This window comes from Marmota monax, unplaced genomic scaffold, assembly GCF_021218885.2.
Source record: "Marmota monax isolate L192 unplaced genomic scaffold, Marmota_monax_Labrador192_F-V1.1 WCK01_AAM20220418_F8-fsc00195, whole genome shotgun sequence".
NCBI lineage: Eukaryota > Metazoa > Chordata > Mammalia > Rodentia > Sciuridae > Marmota > Marmota monax.
Window position 1 is genome coordinate 1,935,165 of NW_026691979.1, and position 18,834 is coordinate 1,953,998.

General features: G+C 52.5%; 1 protein-coding gene across 3 annotated transcripts in view; it reads right to left on the minus strand.

Annotated features, from left to right (window-relative positions):
* Window positions 1–253: 253 nt before the first annotated feature.
* Myom2 (myomesin 2) overlaps window positions 254–18,834 on the minus strand; it is a 66,802-nt gene continuing 48,221 nt past the window's right edge. For all 3 annotated transcript variants that reach the window (XM_046446435.2, XM_046446441.2, XM_046446448.2), the window contains 13 exons: window positions 18,578–18,714; window positions 14,525–14,669; window positions 14,371–14,430; window positions 13,387–13,454; window positions 11,438–11,551; window positions 11,161–11,248; window positions 10,614–10,652; window positions 8,955–9,060; window positions 4,279–4,442; window positions 4,004–4,040; window positions 3,022–3,044; window positions 2,470–2,525; window positions 254–914 (listed from right to left, as the gene is read on the minus strand). In XM_046446435.2, the coding sequence (XP_046302391.1) occupies window positions 597–914; window positions 2,470–2,525; window positions 3,022–3,044; window positions 4,004–4,040; window positions 4,279–4,442; window positions 8,955–9,060; window positions 10,614–10,652; window positions 11,161–11,248; window positions 11,438–11,551; window positions 13,387–13,454; window positions 14,371–14,430; window positions 14,525–14,669; window positions 18,578–18,714 (1,355 nt within the window). In that variant the 3' untranslated portion in view covers window positions 254–596. The remainder of the gene's footprint in view (window positions 915–2,469; window positions 2,526–3,021; window positions 3,045–4,003; window positions 4,041–4,278; window positions 4,443–8,954; window positions 9,061–10,613; window positions 10,653–11,160; window positions 11,249–11,437; window positions 11,552–13,386; window positions 13,455–14,370; window positions 14,431–14,524; window positions 14,670–18,577; window positions 18,715–18,834) is intronic.

Below are 18,834 nucleotides of genomic sequence, written 5' to 3' on the forward strand. Positions count from 1 at the left end.
ATCTGGACCTGGTGTAACTTCTCCAGCCGCACACACGGGCTCACTCCTGGGGACCTGGGCGCTCAGGGCCCCTCTGCCCGTGTCAGCGGTGGCTGCCCAGCCCCACGGGAGGAGCTGTGAGATGGAGCCGTCCTGGGGGGGGCGCCCACATACCTGGCTCTCCTCTGGACTAAGCTGTGCCCCTGCAGGGAAATCGTGACCTGATCAAGTCAGGAGGGTCATGAGTCAGGAAGATCAGTACAGAAACACAAGGTGACTTTTACAGTTTTATTAGTCGAGAGCAAGAGAAAACTGGCCAGGGAACAGAGGGACTTGAGAGCTGCTGGGCCCGGCCTGCAGCCACCTCCTGGGCCGCCGCTCAGGTCACGGCCCCACCCACCACCAGGAGAACAGAGCTGTGTCCTCCACCAGCTCCCTGTCCTGGCCCCGTGAGCACAGAACCCGTCCAGCCTTGGGAGAAGCCAATGAAGACAAGCACCTAATGCCCAAACCAGAAACTAACGTGTGGCCCGCTCTGGACGCACATGCAGCCCACTCGCACAGCACACGGCACCCCGCGACCTCTAGCCCCTCCCGCCCACCCCAGGCGGGGACCCCTATTCAGCTGCTGCAGAGGTGGACGCTGGGATGAGCTTCGGTCTGGCCTGCTGGGGCGGCGGGACATCCGGGATCTTCTCCCCGTGCTTGTACACGCTGATGGTGACGTCGATCTTCTCTCCCCCATACTTGTTCTTGACGTTGATGCTGTACTTCCCTGAGTCCTCGGAGGTCACCCCCTTGATGGTCAGGCTGACGTATTTGGCCTGCTCCACCTTCACTGAGAAGTGTTCGCTGAGCTCGACGTCCATGTCGTTCTTGAACCAAACCACCTCAGGGTCCGGATTTCCAAACACCGTGCAGGTCAGATTCAAGGTCTTCGGGGGAAGCGGTGGGGAGGGAAAGGAGAGGGGAAAAGGGAGGTCAGGCCGTCTCCCAGTGCTCACGGTCATCGTTACAGTGACCAGTCTGCGAGCCTGTCCCACACCCGGGCAGCAAGTCACCCTAAACCGCGTCAGAGAGCACTGCACGTGCCACGAGAGCCCTCCCTGCTCACCTCGGAGAGCCCTCCCTGCACGCCCTGGCATCCCCGCCACACGGCTCTGACAGCCCTTCCCGCTCACAGTCCTGGAAGAGCAGGTACGAGGAGGGCCCGTTTCATGGCAGCTCACCCAGAAACCAAAGGAGTGGTTCAGTGAGCGCCAGCTGGGAGCCGGGCCTGGGTGGGTCAAGAATGTGTGGGCCGTCGAGCTCTGCATTTCATAGCAGGTGCCTCAACCGTTTCTACAGTCCCTCTATTTCAGAAATGAATCCTTTTACCAGTTCCTCTTCGCATCCAGAGAATACGTGTTCTGACAGCTAGCAAGCTGGATGCAGCACTGCACTCTCAGTGCACGTGCAGACACTCTCAGCCTCTGACAACGCAGCTGCTGATTTCTCAATTACATCTTTAGACAAGAGCCATTTCTATTCTGTCCCAGGGCTCTCTGGGCTTTGTCAGCTGCTAAAGGGAAGGTCTGTAAATTTTTGCATTTTGGCCTGATAAAATCCTCTCAAGTATCCATGTCCCTGTGACCTTGCATTAGAGTCACTGGAGCAACCAGAGAATTACCAATTAAATATCAGTAATTCCACTGACAGGGAACCCATTAAATCTCCAATCAGGGGTTTTCATTATATATTCCAGAATGAGAGGTGGAGTGGAGAACTTCTCTCACGTGTTTCATAACAGCTGTGACTGCTGATGCCCAAGGGGCTTTCTCCTTCATGGGGGGAGTGTGGGGGAGTGCCCCACCTCCTCCTTGCTCAGCTATTCCTGAGTGGCCACGGACCAGGGGCGTCAGACCTGGTGGGCCCTGACGGTGCCTGAGTGTCACCGCCCTCTGTGTCTCAGAGGTGCCGTCTGAGGATTCAGAATACTGAGCTTAGCTTTTGGTTTTGTTTCCAGTGCTGAGGATTGAACCCCGAGCCTCGCACACAGGAGGCAGGCACTGCACCCCTGAGTCGTGTCCAGGATCCGGGGCCACTCCATCCTCCGACACTGTAGAGATGGTCACAATGGCCAGAGAGAGGCGGGGGGGGGGAGATTGCGGTGACCTGCAGGCCTAGTGGTGACACCTCACACGCTCTCTGGAGCTCCCCTGCCTGCCCTGAGGATGGGGCCGCGCCCCCACTGCGTGGCCGCCCCCTGCCCTGAGGATAGGGTTGCACACCCCTGCGTGGCCGCCCCCTGTCCTGAGGATGGGGTTGCACACCCCTGCGTGGCCGCCCCCTGTCCTGAGGATGGGGTTGCACACCCCTGCGTGGCCGCCCCCTGTCCTGAGGATGGGGTTGCACACCCCTGCGTGGCCGCCCCCTGTCCTGAGGATGGGGTTGCACACTCGTGCGCGGCCACCCTCTGCCCCAGCTCTGCACCCTGCAGCCTGCTCTCACCTTGCCTTCCATTATGGTCACCACATCAGGCAGGCCACCAATCACCTTGCCACGATCTGCAACAGGAAAGCCACTGTGTTGGGAAGGCACTGACAGCACGTTCCCTGGCACCTCGTGGCACCAAGGTGGAAGTGGGAAGGGGCATGTGCCCCTCTGGGAGGCGACAGGGAAGAGAAGGATACATGCACCGTGGGAGAGGAACCACAGGCCACGGGCAGGCAGACCAGAATAGCAGGCCCTGTTCAGGGGCAGGCGACAGGCTCCAGAGGGAATGTGGGATGTGTGCCCGAGGGTGACAGAGAGTGCCAACCCATGACCCGGGAGGAGGAGAGGGGTTGTGGCATGGGGAGCAGGATTTTGCAAGGGGGGGTGGAAGACAGGAAGGAGAAAGGTCCAGGTTAAAAAAAGCGAATCTAGAAGGAGGCTGGACATGCTTGAATGGGGGCAGGAACGCTGGCCGCTTATTGTCTGCACACCAAGTTAGTCATGGGAAACGGGCACCCTTTGCACCCAGGTCACCTGCCGTCCTGTTATCATCCCACATGTACTTACTCTTCTCTGCAAAGGCCGCAGCCCTAACACCACGGGGAGGAGAGAGAGAACAGACATGCTGCTGTCAAAAACGCACCACACAGAAGCACAGGAAGAGAATACACCTGCTTCTCTGTGCAGTCTCCCTCAGTCCCCAGGGTCTGTTCCAGGACCCCAAAGACACCAAACCCCACTCTGCGCAAGCCCTTCAGATGAAGAGGACTGGTGTTTGCATAGAACCTAGTGCCTCTGGTTTCCTTTAAATCATCCCTGGACTGCCTGTAACTCCTAATGCCAAGTGGACCCTTGGAAAAGCGCACTTACACTGAATTGTTTTAGGGATCATGATGAGAAAAAGTCTGTGCATGGTCAGCACACATGCAATCTCTTTCCAAGTGCTTTTTATCACGGTTGGCTGAACCCAGGGATATGGACCCTCTGCTCACAAAGGCCAAAGTTGACTTTTCTGATCTCTTCCTCTGCCTTTTCTGTGATGGGGAGCACACCAGCCAGACACTGGGTCGCAGAGGGAAGGCCGCAGGCAGACCCACCAGGTGGAGAAACTTACTTTCTTTCACCAAATTCACCAGATCACATTGAAGACTTTTAAAGTGATTCTGAATTGATGGTTTGGGTTTATCTTACTTGTGCAGATGTGACACATCACTAGCAAGCGCTCATTTGAATCCTCTAAGACTCAGACAGGCATGTGGAAATCCCCAATCATTTGTTTAAAGGTTGTTCTGTATGATGTGTCACCATGATTTCAATGATTTCAGAAATCTAATCATTTAAAGTAAGCAGGGTCGTGACAACTCTGAAAAGCTAACTCATAAATGTGCTTCTGGTTTAGAAGAATGCTGCCCTGCTACAGAGTGAACTACCTGAAGAGCACATTCCTGGGGTCACCTGGGCGTTTATAGACATTCCCTCACATAGCAAAATGCCCTGAGCCAGCCAGACCACGATCTGATATAAAAATAATCATGTATGAAGGTCTTACTTGAGTTGCTGGAACTCCGCAAAGGCTTCATCGAAGGCTGCAAGGAAACAGTGCACACGTTACTAACTGTGGAAGAGCTCAGCTCCTGTCTGCAGATGTTGCAGGTTTGATCAACAGAAATGATCAATGACCAAACGAGTAATGCACTGCCCAGAAGAGATTTTCTCTGAATGAAATCACACACTCAGGTGAACGGTCAGCACATCTCCTCTGTTTTGGGATCTGAATGGATCACTGGGTACCAGGCATGGGTAGATAATGCACAGGTCTCTCACCTTGTCCAGAGAGGTCGAGTGAGCGATGATGATTGTCTTTGCCATCAAAAATCTCAAAAGTGTATTTGCCTTTGTCCTTCTCCGTGGGTTCACAGATCTGCAGCCAGGCCATCTCCTCACTGCCCCCTATGCGCATGTGCTCGCTGGATGAGATCTTGGCATCTCTTTAAAGAAGCCACAGCAACACTTCGATTCAGTTTCCATGTCCGACGCACAGTACCAGGGGCAACACTATGTACGCTGGGGGGGGGGGGGGGGGGGCGTCTTTCTCACTGATGCCAATGGCCTGGAGATGTTCTGGCTACTACAGTTTCACCAAGAACATCAGTAACTCAAACCTGACGCTTCCTGAAATTACACTGTACTTAATTTTAAAGATGCATTAGTATATAATATACACCTGTCACATGATAAACTTCAAAATACTTCATACAGCATGGCAGCTCCTCACAAAACTGCAAATGAAACTCTGATATGCCGCAGCAATTGCACTTATGGGAGTACACTCCAAAGACCTGGAAAGAGGGGTGCAGACAGATACATGTGCACCAAGATCACAGCAGCACCGCACACACAGCCAGATGTGTGCAACTCGTGTCTGCTGAGAGAAGAAGGATAAGGCAAGGTGGTCTCTACAGATGGCGGGATTTACTCAGCCCTAAATGGGTAAGGAGCTTCTGCCCCGGCATAGCCTGAGTGAACCCTGAGGACGCCAGCTCAGTGAAACGGCAGACACGGGGGACAGCCACATGGGGCCCCACTCAGAGGAGGCCCTGGGACAGAGGTAGGCTGGTGCATGCCAGGGGCTTGGGGAGGGCCGGGGAGCCGGTGTTCCGTAGGGACAGAGCTTCAGTCCACAAGGTGAAGGAGCTCCGAGGAGGACAGCGGTGCCAGCTGCGCTCCATGTCATCGTGCTGTCTGCTTACAAACGGCCGAGGCACTGAGCCCCACCTTTGTGGACCTACACAGGGTTTAAAGCTTGACCAAGGACTAGGTGCCAGCCCTGCCTTCCAGCACGACCCCTAGGCCACACTGTGAGGCCAGCCTGTTTGGACAGGCCTGCAGAGACCACCTCCCAGTCACTGAGAGTTAGAGGGTGAGGGAAAGATTCACAGAAGTCACAGTCCTGGGCTCAGGGAAACAGACTCCAGGGCCACACACACACTAGGACGCAGGTCTCTCTCCACCCACCAGCTTCAAGCAGAGGCCACAGTAACTTTGGCCAAGTAGGGGTTCTGCAGAGAACCGGCCCTGGAACTCACGGTGTGTCTTATCACCCTTGCAGCAGCCAAGGATGGGGTTCAGGGGGCTGCAGGGGCCAGGCCAGGAGGCAGCTCCTGGGCTTCCACACTGATCTCAGGGAATGGGCTACTAAGGACAGCCCAGGCCCCGTAGCCCTGCTCAGTGCTCTCTGTCTGCAGTTGCCACCTGATAGCTCTTTTAATAGCCAAGTAGAGCATCTACTTTTAATGGCCAAGCCTTGCATCTCAGTGATGGACTACAACCACAGAGCAGATGCTGTTTGATAGTCAAACAGTAAAACGTACCTAAAAGTACATCCTTTCCAGTTTATATAATACCTTGAGGCCCAAAGGTTATACTTGGGTTATAAAACTGCTAAAGAAGTGCCAGCTCTATTATATAATAAATCCTGTTTGGAGAAGAACAAGCAGAAATAATGCCCCTTTAACAAGTCAGGAATTTGCTGCAGTGTTTCTGCCTCTCTGTGTATCTAGTGACTCTTCCCTGGATGCTGCATGGTGGTGGTCAGACCTATGCACTGTGCCCCTGTCTGTCTGGGATGAACACCCTCATGAGGCTCCCTGTCACTCACGAATGCCTGGTAGTAACTGCAAACTCCATTCAGTTCCCTGCTCTTCACTTACTAATTGTGTGGCCTTGAACAAGGGACATATTTCTCTCACTAACCCTGAACTTCCTCATCTCTAAAATGGGGCATTAATACCCAAGTCATCGGGCATCTGTGAGCACCACCTGAAACCATGTGTCAGGTGTTGGGCACAAGTGCCACAAGCTAGGGCTGACATCGCACATCCACATTACTGTGTGTGCCCGTGCAGGTGTGTATGGGCGAGTGTGGTCTCCAAATCCCCAGACCCAACACAGAGTACACTCCTCAGACAAGCCAGACAAGCTGAAGGGGCGTGGCCTCTCCAGGCATGGACACCATGACCAGCCCCACCATGGCCGGATGCAGGGCACAGCTGCACCTGTGTACAGCTTTCCATGAATCACACTGCCATAAAAGAGGAGGCCTGGGAGGCTGAGGCAGGAGGATTGCAAGTTCAAAGCCAGCCTCAGCAACTTAGCAAAGCCCTAAGAAACTCAGCAAGACCCTGTCTCAAAATAAAGAATTAAAAACAGGTTGGGAAGGACCTGAACAGACACTTCTCAGAGGAGGACATACAATCTATCAATAAGTACATGAAAAAATGCTCACCATCTCTAGCAGTCAGAGAAATGCAAATCAAAACCACCCTAAGATACCATCTCACTCCAGTAAGATTGGCAGCCATTATGAAGTCAAACAACAACAAGTGCTGGCGAGGATGTGGGGAAAAGGTACACTTGTACATTGCTGGTGGGACTGCAAATTGGTGCGGCCAATTTGGAAAGCAGTATGGAGATTTCTTGGAAAGCTGGGAATGGAGGCACCATTTGACCCAGCTATTCCCCTTCTCGGTCTATTCCCTAAAGACCTAAAAAGAGCATGCTACAGGGACACTGCTACATCAATGTTCATAGCAGCACAATTCACAATAGCAAGACTGTGGAACCAACCTAGATGCCCTTCAATGGATGAATGGATAAAAAAAATGTGGCATTTATACACAATGGAGTATTACGCAGCACTAAAAAATGACAAAATCATAGAATTTACAGGGAAATGGATGGCATTAGAGCAGATTATGCTAAGTGAAGCTAGCCAATCCCTAAAAAACAAATGCCAAATGTCTTCTTTGATATAAGGAGAGTAACTAAGAACAGAGTAGGGACAAAGAGCAGGAGAAGAAGATTAACATTAAACTGGGATGAGAGGTGGGAGGGAAAGGGAGGGAGAAGGGAAATTGCATGGAAATGGAAGGAGACCCTCAGGGTTATACAAAATTACATACAAGAGGAAGTGAGGGGAAAGGGGAAAATAATACAAGGGGGAGAAATGAATGACATAGAGGGGGTAGAGAGAGAAGAGGGGAGGGGAGGGGAGGGGGGATAGTAGAGGATAGGAAAGGCAGCAGAATACAACAGACACTAGTATGGCAATATGTAAATCAATGGATGTGTAACTGATGTGATTCTGCAATCTGTATATGGGGTAAAAATGGGGGTTCATAACCCACTTGAATCAAAGTGTGAAATATGATATATCAAGAACTATGTAATGTTTTGAACAACCAACAATAAAAAAAATAAAAATAAATAAAAACAGGCTGGGAATGCAGCTCAGCGGTTAAGCACCCCTGGGTTCAATTTCTGATTAAAAAAAAAAAAAAACAGAAGGAAACAGAGAAGAGGTAATAGATCCTGGGTTCCAGGGGGTTTGATTCAGCTGAAGAGAGATTCATCGTCTTAACAAATAAGTCCCATAAACAAATGCACCACAAAGTGTACCCGAGTGTTAGTCCCCTGCCTCCAATACACTTTTCTACCAAGATCCTCCACACAGATGTGTAAGGAGTCTGCCCAGTGCTGGCTGTCACACTCAAGAGCACAGCAGGCACCAATTCCAAGCACGAGGCACCAAGCTCTGAGGGCCATACTATTCCGTTTCTAAGCCCAGCATCCAAGACAAGGCTGTAGTGTGCCAGACTCTCAACAGAAAAACACAGGAACATGTAGCCCTTTAAAACTAGGAGTTGCTCATAGCTAGACCCACCTGGACAAAATAATACTGTTTAAAATCAATAATACTGTTTATGACCACTGTTTCCCTTCTGAAACCCAAATTAGGCAAATGCAATGTCCAAAGGCACAGTATGGACACCAGGACAGAGATGGGACACCCTGGAAGCACAGCCCATGGACATTGCCCTCTGGCCTCTCTCTCGGGTTACGAGGGACAGCAAAGCAGCACTGGCTCCATCTGCCCCTCCTCAGGTCCTCGCACCAGCAGCTGTGGGCTCTGGGGATGGTGATCCCAACACAGAAACCCTGGGACTTAGATGCCACCTGCCTGGTCTCGGGTGCGAGCCTGCAGCTCAGTTCTGAAGGGCCAGACCCCAGTGGCAGAGAACCCTGTGCATGGCTGAGAGACAGCTCCACGCAGTTGCTCTATCGGTGACGGGACCCGCCCAGGTAGGCGGGACAGAGGCCATGCTGCTCGTGTGGCAGGATGGCGGCCTCTGCATTACTTCAGTTATGGCACGTTGGGCCCCGGGTTCCTGATGGAGCTGCTGGGGATGTGCACCCCGGCCTCCAGGGGCTGCTCCCTCTTCCCTCCCTGCTCGCTCCCAGTGAGGCGCACCAGGAGCAGCCCGGTGCATGGGGAAACTCTGACAACCGCAGGAGTCACTCCTTCTCCTTTGCAGGTCCTCCCCACAGCCAGCCAGCCCCCACCCCAGCCCAGGGCTCACGATGGCTCAGAACTGAAATCAGGAAGGACCAGGCAATGCCGTGGCACCCAGCCCCATCCTGGCCGTGCGCCCAGTACTCACTTGTGGTACCAGTTGACCTTCATTTCCTCTGTGAAGTACTTCATGAAGCACTGGAGCCGGATGCCCTCCGGGGTGCACAGGATCTTCAGTGGAGAGGCAGACGCCCCTGCAGACACAGAGCCATGCAGGTGTCAGGGGAGCAGCGTGAGCCGTCTACAGCGGCACACTGGATATTGTGTGTGGAATACTGTGCATATCTTAAAGATTCGACATATAAAGTCTCTCTGCTTGGCAGTAGTGAGAGAGGAGTAAGGCACTTGCCATAGGCCGTCACACACTGTTATAACCACACTCTTTATCTTTGCTGATCACACAGCACTCTTTTCTAGTGAGGGATGCCCTAAGTGCGTGCCAGGCCCCAGGTCCTATTCTCAGTGACGCTCTCTACTTCAAACACACACCTCCCCAGGCACACCCGCTCCTGTTCTGTACTCGCACGTGTCCATTCTGATCCTGACACTCGGGTGTGTCCACCAGCACCGCATCCTCTCATTTGAGTGTGGTGAACTATGCAGTCAAAGACTTTTGCTCCACATTCCCGTGTAATATTCATTCTCTACATGAGCATTGGCCATGCCAGGATGATTTGGAAAGCCCTTTGCTAAACACATCAGAGACTCATGGCTTTGGAAGAGGATCGGCATCTGCCCCTAGCTGCTTCGCTTCAGTGGGAGAGCCAGAAGGGCATAAACATGCAGCATGGAAAACACTCATTGGCCTGCATCTTAGGTGTCGTGGAAGGTCAGCCAAGGAGTGACACTCGGCAGGAGTGACGGGGTCAAGGAGATGGGGGCCTGGGGTCAGTCCTCCAGCACCAGGAGTTCCTGGGTGAGAGGACAGAAGAAAAATCTAAGCATCACCCCTGGTGGCCCCCAGCTGTGTGCCCTACGTGCATGAGAAGCTTCCTGAGAGGGCAAGGAGAGGCTGCCTTCCACGGGCCTGGTCTACCTTCCCAGAGTGAAGAACATGGGTCCATGCACAACCAGGTAGGCTTGCTGGCAAAACTAGAGAGTCTCTCTTACCCCACTGCCTGGGGTAAGCAGTGGGAACAGACAATCTCACAGGAATGCCAGAGACGGAGTGTCTGCAGTGGACCCTGTGCTCAGCCGAGGGCTTCTGCTGGCTGCCCATGCAGTTAGACCTCCTGACGCCTAGGTCTCGGTTACTCATCAGAAGATACAGATTATGACCTCTCTAAAGAGCCTACCGCAGTAAAATCACATGATTGTCAGCATAAACCACTATGTAAATATATTATTATTGAATTATTAACCCATATTTTTGCTCTCACAGTTTCCACAGGAAGGCAGATCAAGAGAGAGAATTTATTTGCCAATCTAAAATTAATCTAATGCCTGTGACACAAAGCCCGAGTTTTAAAATTTCATTATTGCTATTTATCATTTGAAATAAAGATGCTGATAACAAATTTGGATAAAGCAACTGTCCAGACTAACCAAGGCATGTTGGAAGAGGTGATGAATTCTGATTTTAAAGCAAAACACAGACTCCAGATCCAACGCGGAAAACACTGAAGGGAGCATCATGGAGCTGCGTGCACTGTGGCCCACAAGCTCCGTCCCTGGAGGGGCGAAGGCCACTTCAGGCAATAGACTTTAGCATGCAAAGTGACTGGAGAAGTAGAGGGCACTTGCTTACCACAGACCCGACTCATCGCCAGAATCATGTCCTCGTACACTGGAAGGGAAAAGGGAATGCACGGTGACCACGTGTTATCTCACAGAAAGCAGCCTTTCCAACATTGCGTTAGACGCCAGAAACCAGGACGTTCGTTTGAAAAATGAAGAATGAAAATAGTGATATCCATCCATAAAAGGCCCAAGAGGGCGATAAATCCTTCTAACCTAGTCTCTTTCAAAGTATGGGCAAGAACATTTCATTCAACACAAATCCAGCTGTGGGTTTAATGAACCTCTCCATCACAGCTGCCAGCATTTCAGCTCTGTTGGTGTTGGGATGAGCTGGCTTCCCGTGAAGGGTCCAGATGACATTTCCCCTAAGCTGCAGTAGAATCATACATTTCTCTAAAACACTTCAGCAGCTCTGAATGCAATGAATGTTTCCTTCTACAAGTTTCTGCTGCAGAAACAGTGTGTGTACCCGCTGAGGACACAGGAGCATGCATGTCTCAGCCAGCTCGCCCTGGGGACAGGGCGATTCCTGGCAGGATGAAGGGTCCTTTTACCTTTGCCAGCTATGTCAAGGGTAGACACGTCTTGACCTCTGTCATCTTTCAAGGTCGCCTTGTATTCACCATGGTCCTTCTTGGACAACTACAAATAGAGCACACCCCATATTTATGTACAATCAGTATGTGTGGGGCACAAAGTGTAGCAAATGCTAATCCATTTCCTTGTAAACTATGGAATTTCAGAACACACACTGGAAGACAATGCAGAATTCAGGAGTTATCAAAAAACCTAACTCGCTTGGGTTCTCTGATTTTACTGAGCATACAATACCTTTGGTATGAGCAGCTCACAGATCCCCTTCTCCAGGTTAGGCATGGTCTCAGTCTCATACAGAACATCATCCTTGAGCCACTTGAAAACCGTTTCTTTCTTGGTGTTTGCAACCTACAAAACAGAAATCTTCAGTGTAGCACATGAATCACTCTGGCTTGTAGAAAGACTTTAGGACTATAAATTAAAGATCTTACACACACACACACACACACACACACACACACCATTCTCTCAGATAGAGGCCCATGGATAAGCTTTCCCTCCTCTCAGGACCCTCAGGTGTGAGGCAAGTGCTCCACCACGGAGCTACACCCCGGCCCTTATCACTTCTAATGACAATACTTTCCTAAATTCCCACTTCACAGATGGGAAGTCATTTTGGACCGTGAAATCAGACCTTTTGGTTTATGTGAAGTGCCTCTCATCAGGACTAGTCATCAGCAGTGCATCTTATTTATAAACAGCTAGACTGTCCTTGGAGCGTGTGAAACTACCCAGTGGTTGCTCCTGAGCAGTGTGACGCTCCAGGTGCTGCCGTGCAGAGTGGGATGCAGAAAGAGGACTCTCCCTCTCCTGAACGCCCCGCCAGCCTGTCTCTGGCTGAGAAGCTAGGCTGGGGGAGCCCAGGCAGGTGCTCTGCACACAGGCCCCAGGGTGCGGGCGGTGAAGAGCATTCTCTGCACAGGGGAGCTGTGCTCTCCCACTCCAGGCTAGCAGTCTGCATCCCTAACCCACACAGAACAGGAGACGAAGGCAGGGTTGGGAAGCACAGATGCTTAGGAAACGTGAAGGCTTCTCACAGCAGCCGTGTGCACTGCCGTCATCAGCAGCAATGCCAAAATACAGTCCCCATAAAGCAGGGGTTCCGCCTGCCCAGTCACACTTGCCCCCAGTTTGGGAGCCTGCCTGGCCCAGTGTCTGAGGAACTCCTGGGGACAAGTACACAGGGGGCTGGGAGGCAGGACCTTCCTCTAACATCATAAATCATGCTCCCCATATTTTGTCACATACATAAAGTTTAAAATAGCCATCTGCCACAGTATCGTTAGATGAAAACTGGTCCACAGAATTTCAGAATTGACTTTACTCATGTGAAGTAGGTGCATTAAATTGCAAAAATACTCAAATCTCAAGCAATATTTATTTGGTTTCTCCAACATCTGAGTTTAAAAGTTGGTAGAGCCTTTAGTCAAGGACACAGGGTAGTTTGAAATATCTGCAGAGAGTAATACACCACTTAGGTGACATCAGAGTCCCCAGGGAAGAACTCATATTTTTGCTGCTGCCCATGGGCTGTGCACGACCCTGGGTTCCCCAGGAGTCAGAAGAAAGACCCAGCATACCGAGCACCTGCCCCCATGTGTGCTAAGTACTGACCACCTAGTGGACTGATGTCTACTGACCTGTGTCCTGGGCTGCCCTACTCGGCTCCGGAGTCCTCCCCTTGCTGAAACTCCCTGCTTGCTTTTGTCTCCCGCCCCCTCAGACTGCAATTACGTTGAGGAGAGAGACCGTGCATAAGGGACCTCTTACCCCCCACCCAGCCCAGCGGCAATCACTGAGTGGGCCAACAAGCCACAGGTTTCCTGAGGAAAATGCAATCTAACCAAAATTAAAGCTGGTTAACTGCTGAGTTATTGAAACTTGGAAAACATCACGCTCCCAAATGTGCCCCGTGAAGTTCCCAGAGCAGTGCACAGTGGGCGGACTTCGTCAGGGGCTCTCTCACAGACTCACCTGCCAAGACTTAAACACCCACTTGAGCCTGCTCTTGTAGGTCGCCATCCTGCCATCTTCTCACAAAGACGGAAGGGCAAGCCCTGAATGCCACCAGAACAAAGCCGTCCCTCGGCACACACCTGAGCCAGACCACAGGCCCCAACCCTCAACCTCTGCCAAGACCAAGAGTGGCCCCTGTCTGCTCCACCTTGGAACGAGGTCCTCACCTTACAGATCAGCCGAACCTCACATTCTTCCGTGACATCCCAGTGCAGATACTCAGCAAAGTGAGGGCCTAGGGGGGAAAAGGGAAAGAGCTTATACCCGTGAGTAAGTGTGCATGGTACAGATATTGAATACACATGTGTATGGTGTGTGCTTCCAGCTGTGTGTGGATATACACATGTGTGTACTGCTTACATACAGCACTTCCGTACACTATGAAACCGAGGTACTTTCACGGCCCCGAAGTCGACCTGGCCAACAGCTTGACCTAGAGGTTTTGTTATGCATGGTTTGTGTGGCTTTTAAAATCAAGGATAGATTATGTACATTTGTTTAAAATCTCAATCACTTTTATTTAAAATAAATGTAGAAGCAATATATTAACAATGCGATTGTCCCATCAACACAAAAATGCAAAGCAGGGTTAGAAAGTAAGTGTCAACTCCTTTCATAAAATCACCTTCTACACACTTGGCTCAGATGGAGTCGGGGTAAGGAGAAGGAGAGCCAGAAAATGACAGGCCCTGGACCATGAAGGCCATTACAGATGTCCATCTGACTGCTGATTGGTCAGAGGGTTGCACCCGGTGAGGTGGGAGACACGATGTGGTCACACCCGGGGTCACGGAGTGGGAGTGCGCCCGTGTGTCTCACGCTGTGTGGAGTTGCCAACGTGTGTTACAAAGCCAGGGAGTGGTTGGGAAGGACAGCGTGCAGAACACCAGTTAGTCAGCAAGTTGGCACAGAGACTGGCCAGATGGACACTTTCCCCATGGGCTGTGACAGGACACAAGAACAAGAGAGTCCTGGGGTTCCAAGTTAGACGAACAGGCAGGGTGCGCACAAAGCAGAGGACAGAGAAGCATCCAGGTTCCCTCGGCCACGGAAGGGCGTGGCTTTGCCACTGAAGACGCAGAGACCTGAGAGGATGCGAGGGCTCAGACCCCGGTCCCGGCTCCCTGCTGCGCCTCGGGGAGCCAGCTTACCTTGCTTCCTGAGAAACTCCTTCCTTTGAAACTCAGCCTCTTCTAGGACGGTCCTGAAGGCTACGGTCAACATCCAAGAGAGAGACATAAACAGGTTTGCTTTCCCCTACTGAGGAATTTTCTTTGACACGTGAAAGAATGCAATTCAGCGTACCATCTCCAATAAGAACCAGGGAAGACTGACTCTTGGCTTTTCCATCCTGAATCTGCACAGTGTATGTGCCTTCATTCTCAATGGTGAACCGATCCATCACCATCTCAATGACGCCAGTTGATTTGTCACACTTGATTCTGTGTGTCTGCAAGTAAAGGGACAGGGAGTCACACCACGGAATCCCTCTGGCTCCCTCCCTGCACTTAGAAGTTGCATTGACTATTGTGACTTAGGGGCTTGTGCTGCAGAGTAACACAGAATGAAATGTCATCAACTCAACCTCTGGTGGACCATGGACCAAAGACCAGGAGCCTGCATCCTGACAAAGCCCAGGTTCCCTGGGGACATCCCTGAAAGTGCCACCCCCACACACTCATGCCCAACATGGACACCTCATACCCAAAACAAGCATCTGTGCAAACAGTTAAAATCCAACAGAGAAAGAAGAAAGAAGAGACCCCATGCACAGAGCTACGATTGCATGGCCCTCATCACAGTGGTCCTCAGTCCCTGGGGTGCACAGCCACAGCCTCCGCAGTGCCGCCCACGTGGGTACAGCAGGCTCTGCTGAGCACAGATGCAGCACAGCAGGCTTGTGACTTTGTCACCTGACGTCATCCAGCGCACTCAGGATACAGATAGGGGAGGACCTCCTCAGGGAGGTCTGGCCTCCCTGCCTCCTTTGCTCTGTGTGGGAGAGCGGGGCCTCACCTCACATTTTCCAGTGCAGCCTGTCCCCCAGCTCCTGAGCCTCAGTGTCTGTATCCCAACGACAATCTGGTGGCCCTCTTGCCCTTGACCTCCTCGAGCCCCACTTCTTGTGATAGTCCCCAGGGGAGACTCTCCAGTCACCTTTGGGTAAGGCTGGATGCCCTCTGTGGGTCTCTGTATCCCCCATCCAAATGTCTCTTGCTGGCTCACTAGCAATGGGTCCTGGAGAAGCCGGCATCTCTTACTTATCTCTGCAAACTTTCCCAGCACCTAGCACTGCACCTAGCCAGCAAAAATCACCAATAAAAGTGACATTATAAGGCAGTCAGCCCCCCGTGGAGAGGCAGCGGGCTCTCCCTGTGGCCTCCTGCAGCTGTGGCCTGGCACTGGGGTTTCCTTGGGGGCATCCTCAGTCCTTGAGCCTTCCTACTCTCTCCACCTGTGAGTTCTGAGCTGCCCGCGGCCCTGCAGAAGGAAGCAGCTCCCTCTAAGTGCCTGGCTGGGACAACCAAGCACCTGAAGACGAGCCAGGCAGGACACGGGCCTCAGGGATACGCACTAACAGGGAGACTAACAGGTGCAAAGTCACGCTGCATGGAGGGGAACAGGGACCGAAGGGGGCAGGCTGTAGGTGAGGGCCACGGGGCTGCCAGGGACCAGGCGAGTCTCCTGGATCAGGGTCAACTGGGAGGTTGCACCAGGACCTCCCTTCTCAGTCCCTCCCTGTCCTTGACACTTCCCTTCCTTCAACAGCCACCCACTCCCCAACCACCGTCACCACACCAGCATGCCCTGAGCACACAGCCCATCTGGGTGGCCCTGGGTGGTGACCTTCAATGCCTCCAGCCTAGCCACACCTCACGTGCCCTGAGACTCTGCCCTCTCGCTGTGTGATGAGCCACAGACACGGGAAGGTTTTATGGTTGCTCATGTGCTGTGCCTGATTCACCCCCAGATAATGCACCATCTGAAATTAAGCAGGGGTCGTGGAGGAAGAGCCACACCCACATGAATGAACAGCTGTCCCAAATGCAGCAGGAGCCTGCGGGAGCCCAGACTCAAAGGGCAGGGCCCAGGGCACCTCCTGTAGATCACAGCAGGACTGACTCCTCTGCCTGACCTCTCCACACCCCGGGGGCCTGAGCTAAAAACAGGCCACATTTGTCAAGGATGTCCTGGTTTTAGGCATGAAAGTGGGAGGCCCTCAGGAAGCATGAGCAGAACGAAAGCCCAGCCACCTGTGTGAGCCACGCCTCCCGCCCTCCCCCAGGGCTCCACAGGGAATTCCTACCTGCCCATCTATTCCCACAAGGTCCCTTTCTCATTAAGGCTGCTTCTGGTTTTTATATCCAAATTCCAGTGGCAGAAGAGAGATGCCACAGCAGAAAGCCACCAAGTGACGAGCCGGACACTTCCAGCCGCCCCTGGGTGCACACCGTCCTCCGGGCTAACTGCAATGCAGCTGTTCTGAATATCTGCAGCGCGACTTCAGGCTTTAAGAGAATAGAGCCTGCTCCCCCACCACCCCACGCTTCATCTTCATGAAACCCCCAAATCACCTCTACAATGACAGTTCCCGATGCTCACTATTGAAAACCACAACATGTGGGAGACAGCAGGACAGGTGTTCTACTGTGACCTGCAGGGGGACTCTACAGCCCACGTGACGGGGGGTGGGGCAAGGGGCAGGCGTGGTCCCGCCTGTTGGGGAGGGAATGGATGACAGAAGCACACAGCAACACTGAGCCCCCCTCGGAGCTGAAGCAGTGAGACCACACCTGAGCCGGAGGGCCACCCCTGACCCTGCGAGGGGCCCACCTAGGCCTGGAGTCTCCAGCCTAGCAGACTCTCCTCAGCTCTGATGAGCGTGAAGGCAGGATTCTCGCCCACCCGACTCTCAGCAGTGCCACAGTCTTTTCTGCACTGCGGTATCTGGGCAGATTTCAGAAAAATAATTAGGTTTCTTGCTACCGCCATTATGCAGCAGATAAAGTTCAATGATTCTGTGAGTGCCAAAAACACAGGATTTTATGTGACTTTCACAAAGCAGCGTCAGTCTTCAAGTGTAAAGGCTTCCTGTGGATTGCTAATTAAGAAGTGAAATAGTGCACCACATTCCAAAGAGTAGCCGGGCAGCCAGGACACAATCTCTAAAGATTGTAGGAAAAGCTAATTAAAAGATGTTCTGCAAATGAAGCTCAATTACACTGAATTCTGCTTCATCTCTTGGCGTGATCTCTGCTCAGAGAGACACTTCTCCGGCCACCTATCAGGCAGTGCCTCCTGCTGATGGCATCTGTACAGCTGGCTCTTCTGCAGCCCAAAGAATCTACGTGCTCTCCACTAGCCAACTCTGCCACCCGGACAAGTCCTAAAGCATGCTGTGATTCCCTCAGGACAGACTGAGCAGATCATGTGATAAGTATGCGATCCTGGTCCATGTGAGATTTCCATCTGAAGGACTGCAGTTGACCCCTCTTGGCTTTGCAGAATAGCAGGACTGAAGATGAGGCGGCCACTCGGGAGAAGAGAACTGGGCTGCCCACATGGCCTGGTGACTTGTGCACCTCGAGCGTGACCAGGGCATCAGGACTTGGTAGGCCAGCTGAGTGCATCAATGACACTCACTCAGTGTCAAGAGAAGAGGGGTCAGAAGAGCTCACAATGGTGGGGTCCGAGAGGCACTGACCCCACCACCGAATAAAACAGACCCCTTCAAATAGGTGGTCCCCTAACGGGGTGTGCTGGCGTGCTGTATCAGCAAGAGGAAACGTATCCCACAGGACCAACACCTCAGAGAACACAGGAGGACTCCTAGGGGCCTAGTGAGGGTCATCTTAGCAATTAAGGCAGAACAGGGCAGAGGTCCACAGGGTAGCTTAGCCGCCCCCTTGCCAGATCAGATGTTCCACAGCAAGGCAGCAGTGTGCAAGCTCCAGTGTGCTGCGTCTCCCATGGGAAGCCATCGGGGGCGGGATGCAGGAAGGTTCTCAGGACAGAGACAGAATTCAAGCCCTCCAGGCCACCGCCAGAGGAGCTGCTCAGTGGGGACATTTCCCCAGGTCCAGAACCTCTTCATAAGGCTGAGCTCCGAGTCTCGAGAACCTAATTTGTCATTTTTGGATTCCAACAGGCTTGGATTTCAAAGACTACTGAGTCTCATCCAACCCAGAGCAATCTCTGAGCACCTCGAGGACCCACCATCTCCTCTCCTCTTGTCAACCGCCTACCCCCAGTTTCCAAAGCTCAAAAGGAAGGGGAACACACAGAATGCTGACCCCAAGCCGCGGACGGCCACCAAACCCGGCTCCACCAGGGCTGCAGCGTGCTCCAGGAACTCACCTCGCTGTCTGAGACTTCTCTGTCATTAATGACGAATCGGAAGCGGGCGTCTGGCGATAATTGCTCAGCCTGGAGCCAGAAGCGGACCTGGCCCTTGTCGAAAATCTCATAAGCTAATTCTGATTTCAGAGGAATGGCTGCAGAAGGAAGGAAACCTCAAGTCAAGGTCCCGTCCTCGTGAGGAAGAGCACAGCCAATCGCAGGAAAACACCAGCCCTGAAACACGGGCGGCACAGCCCTGGAGAGCTGCACTGGGC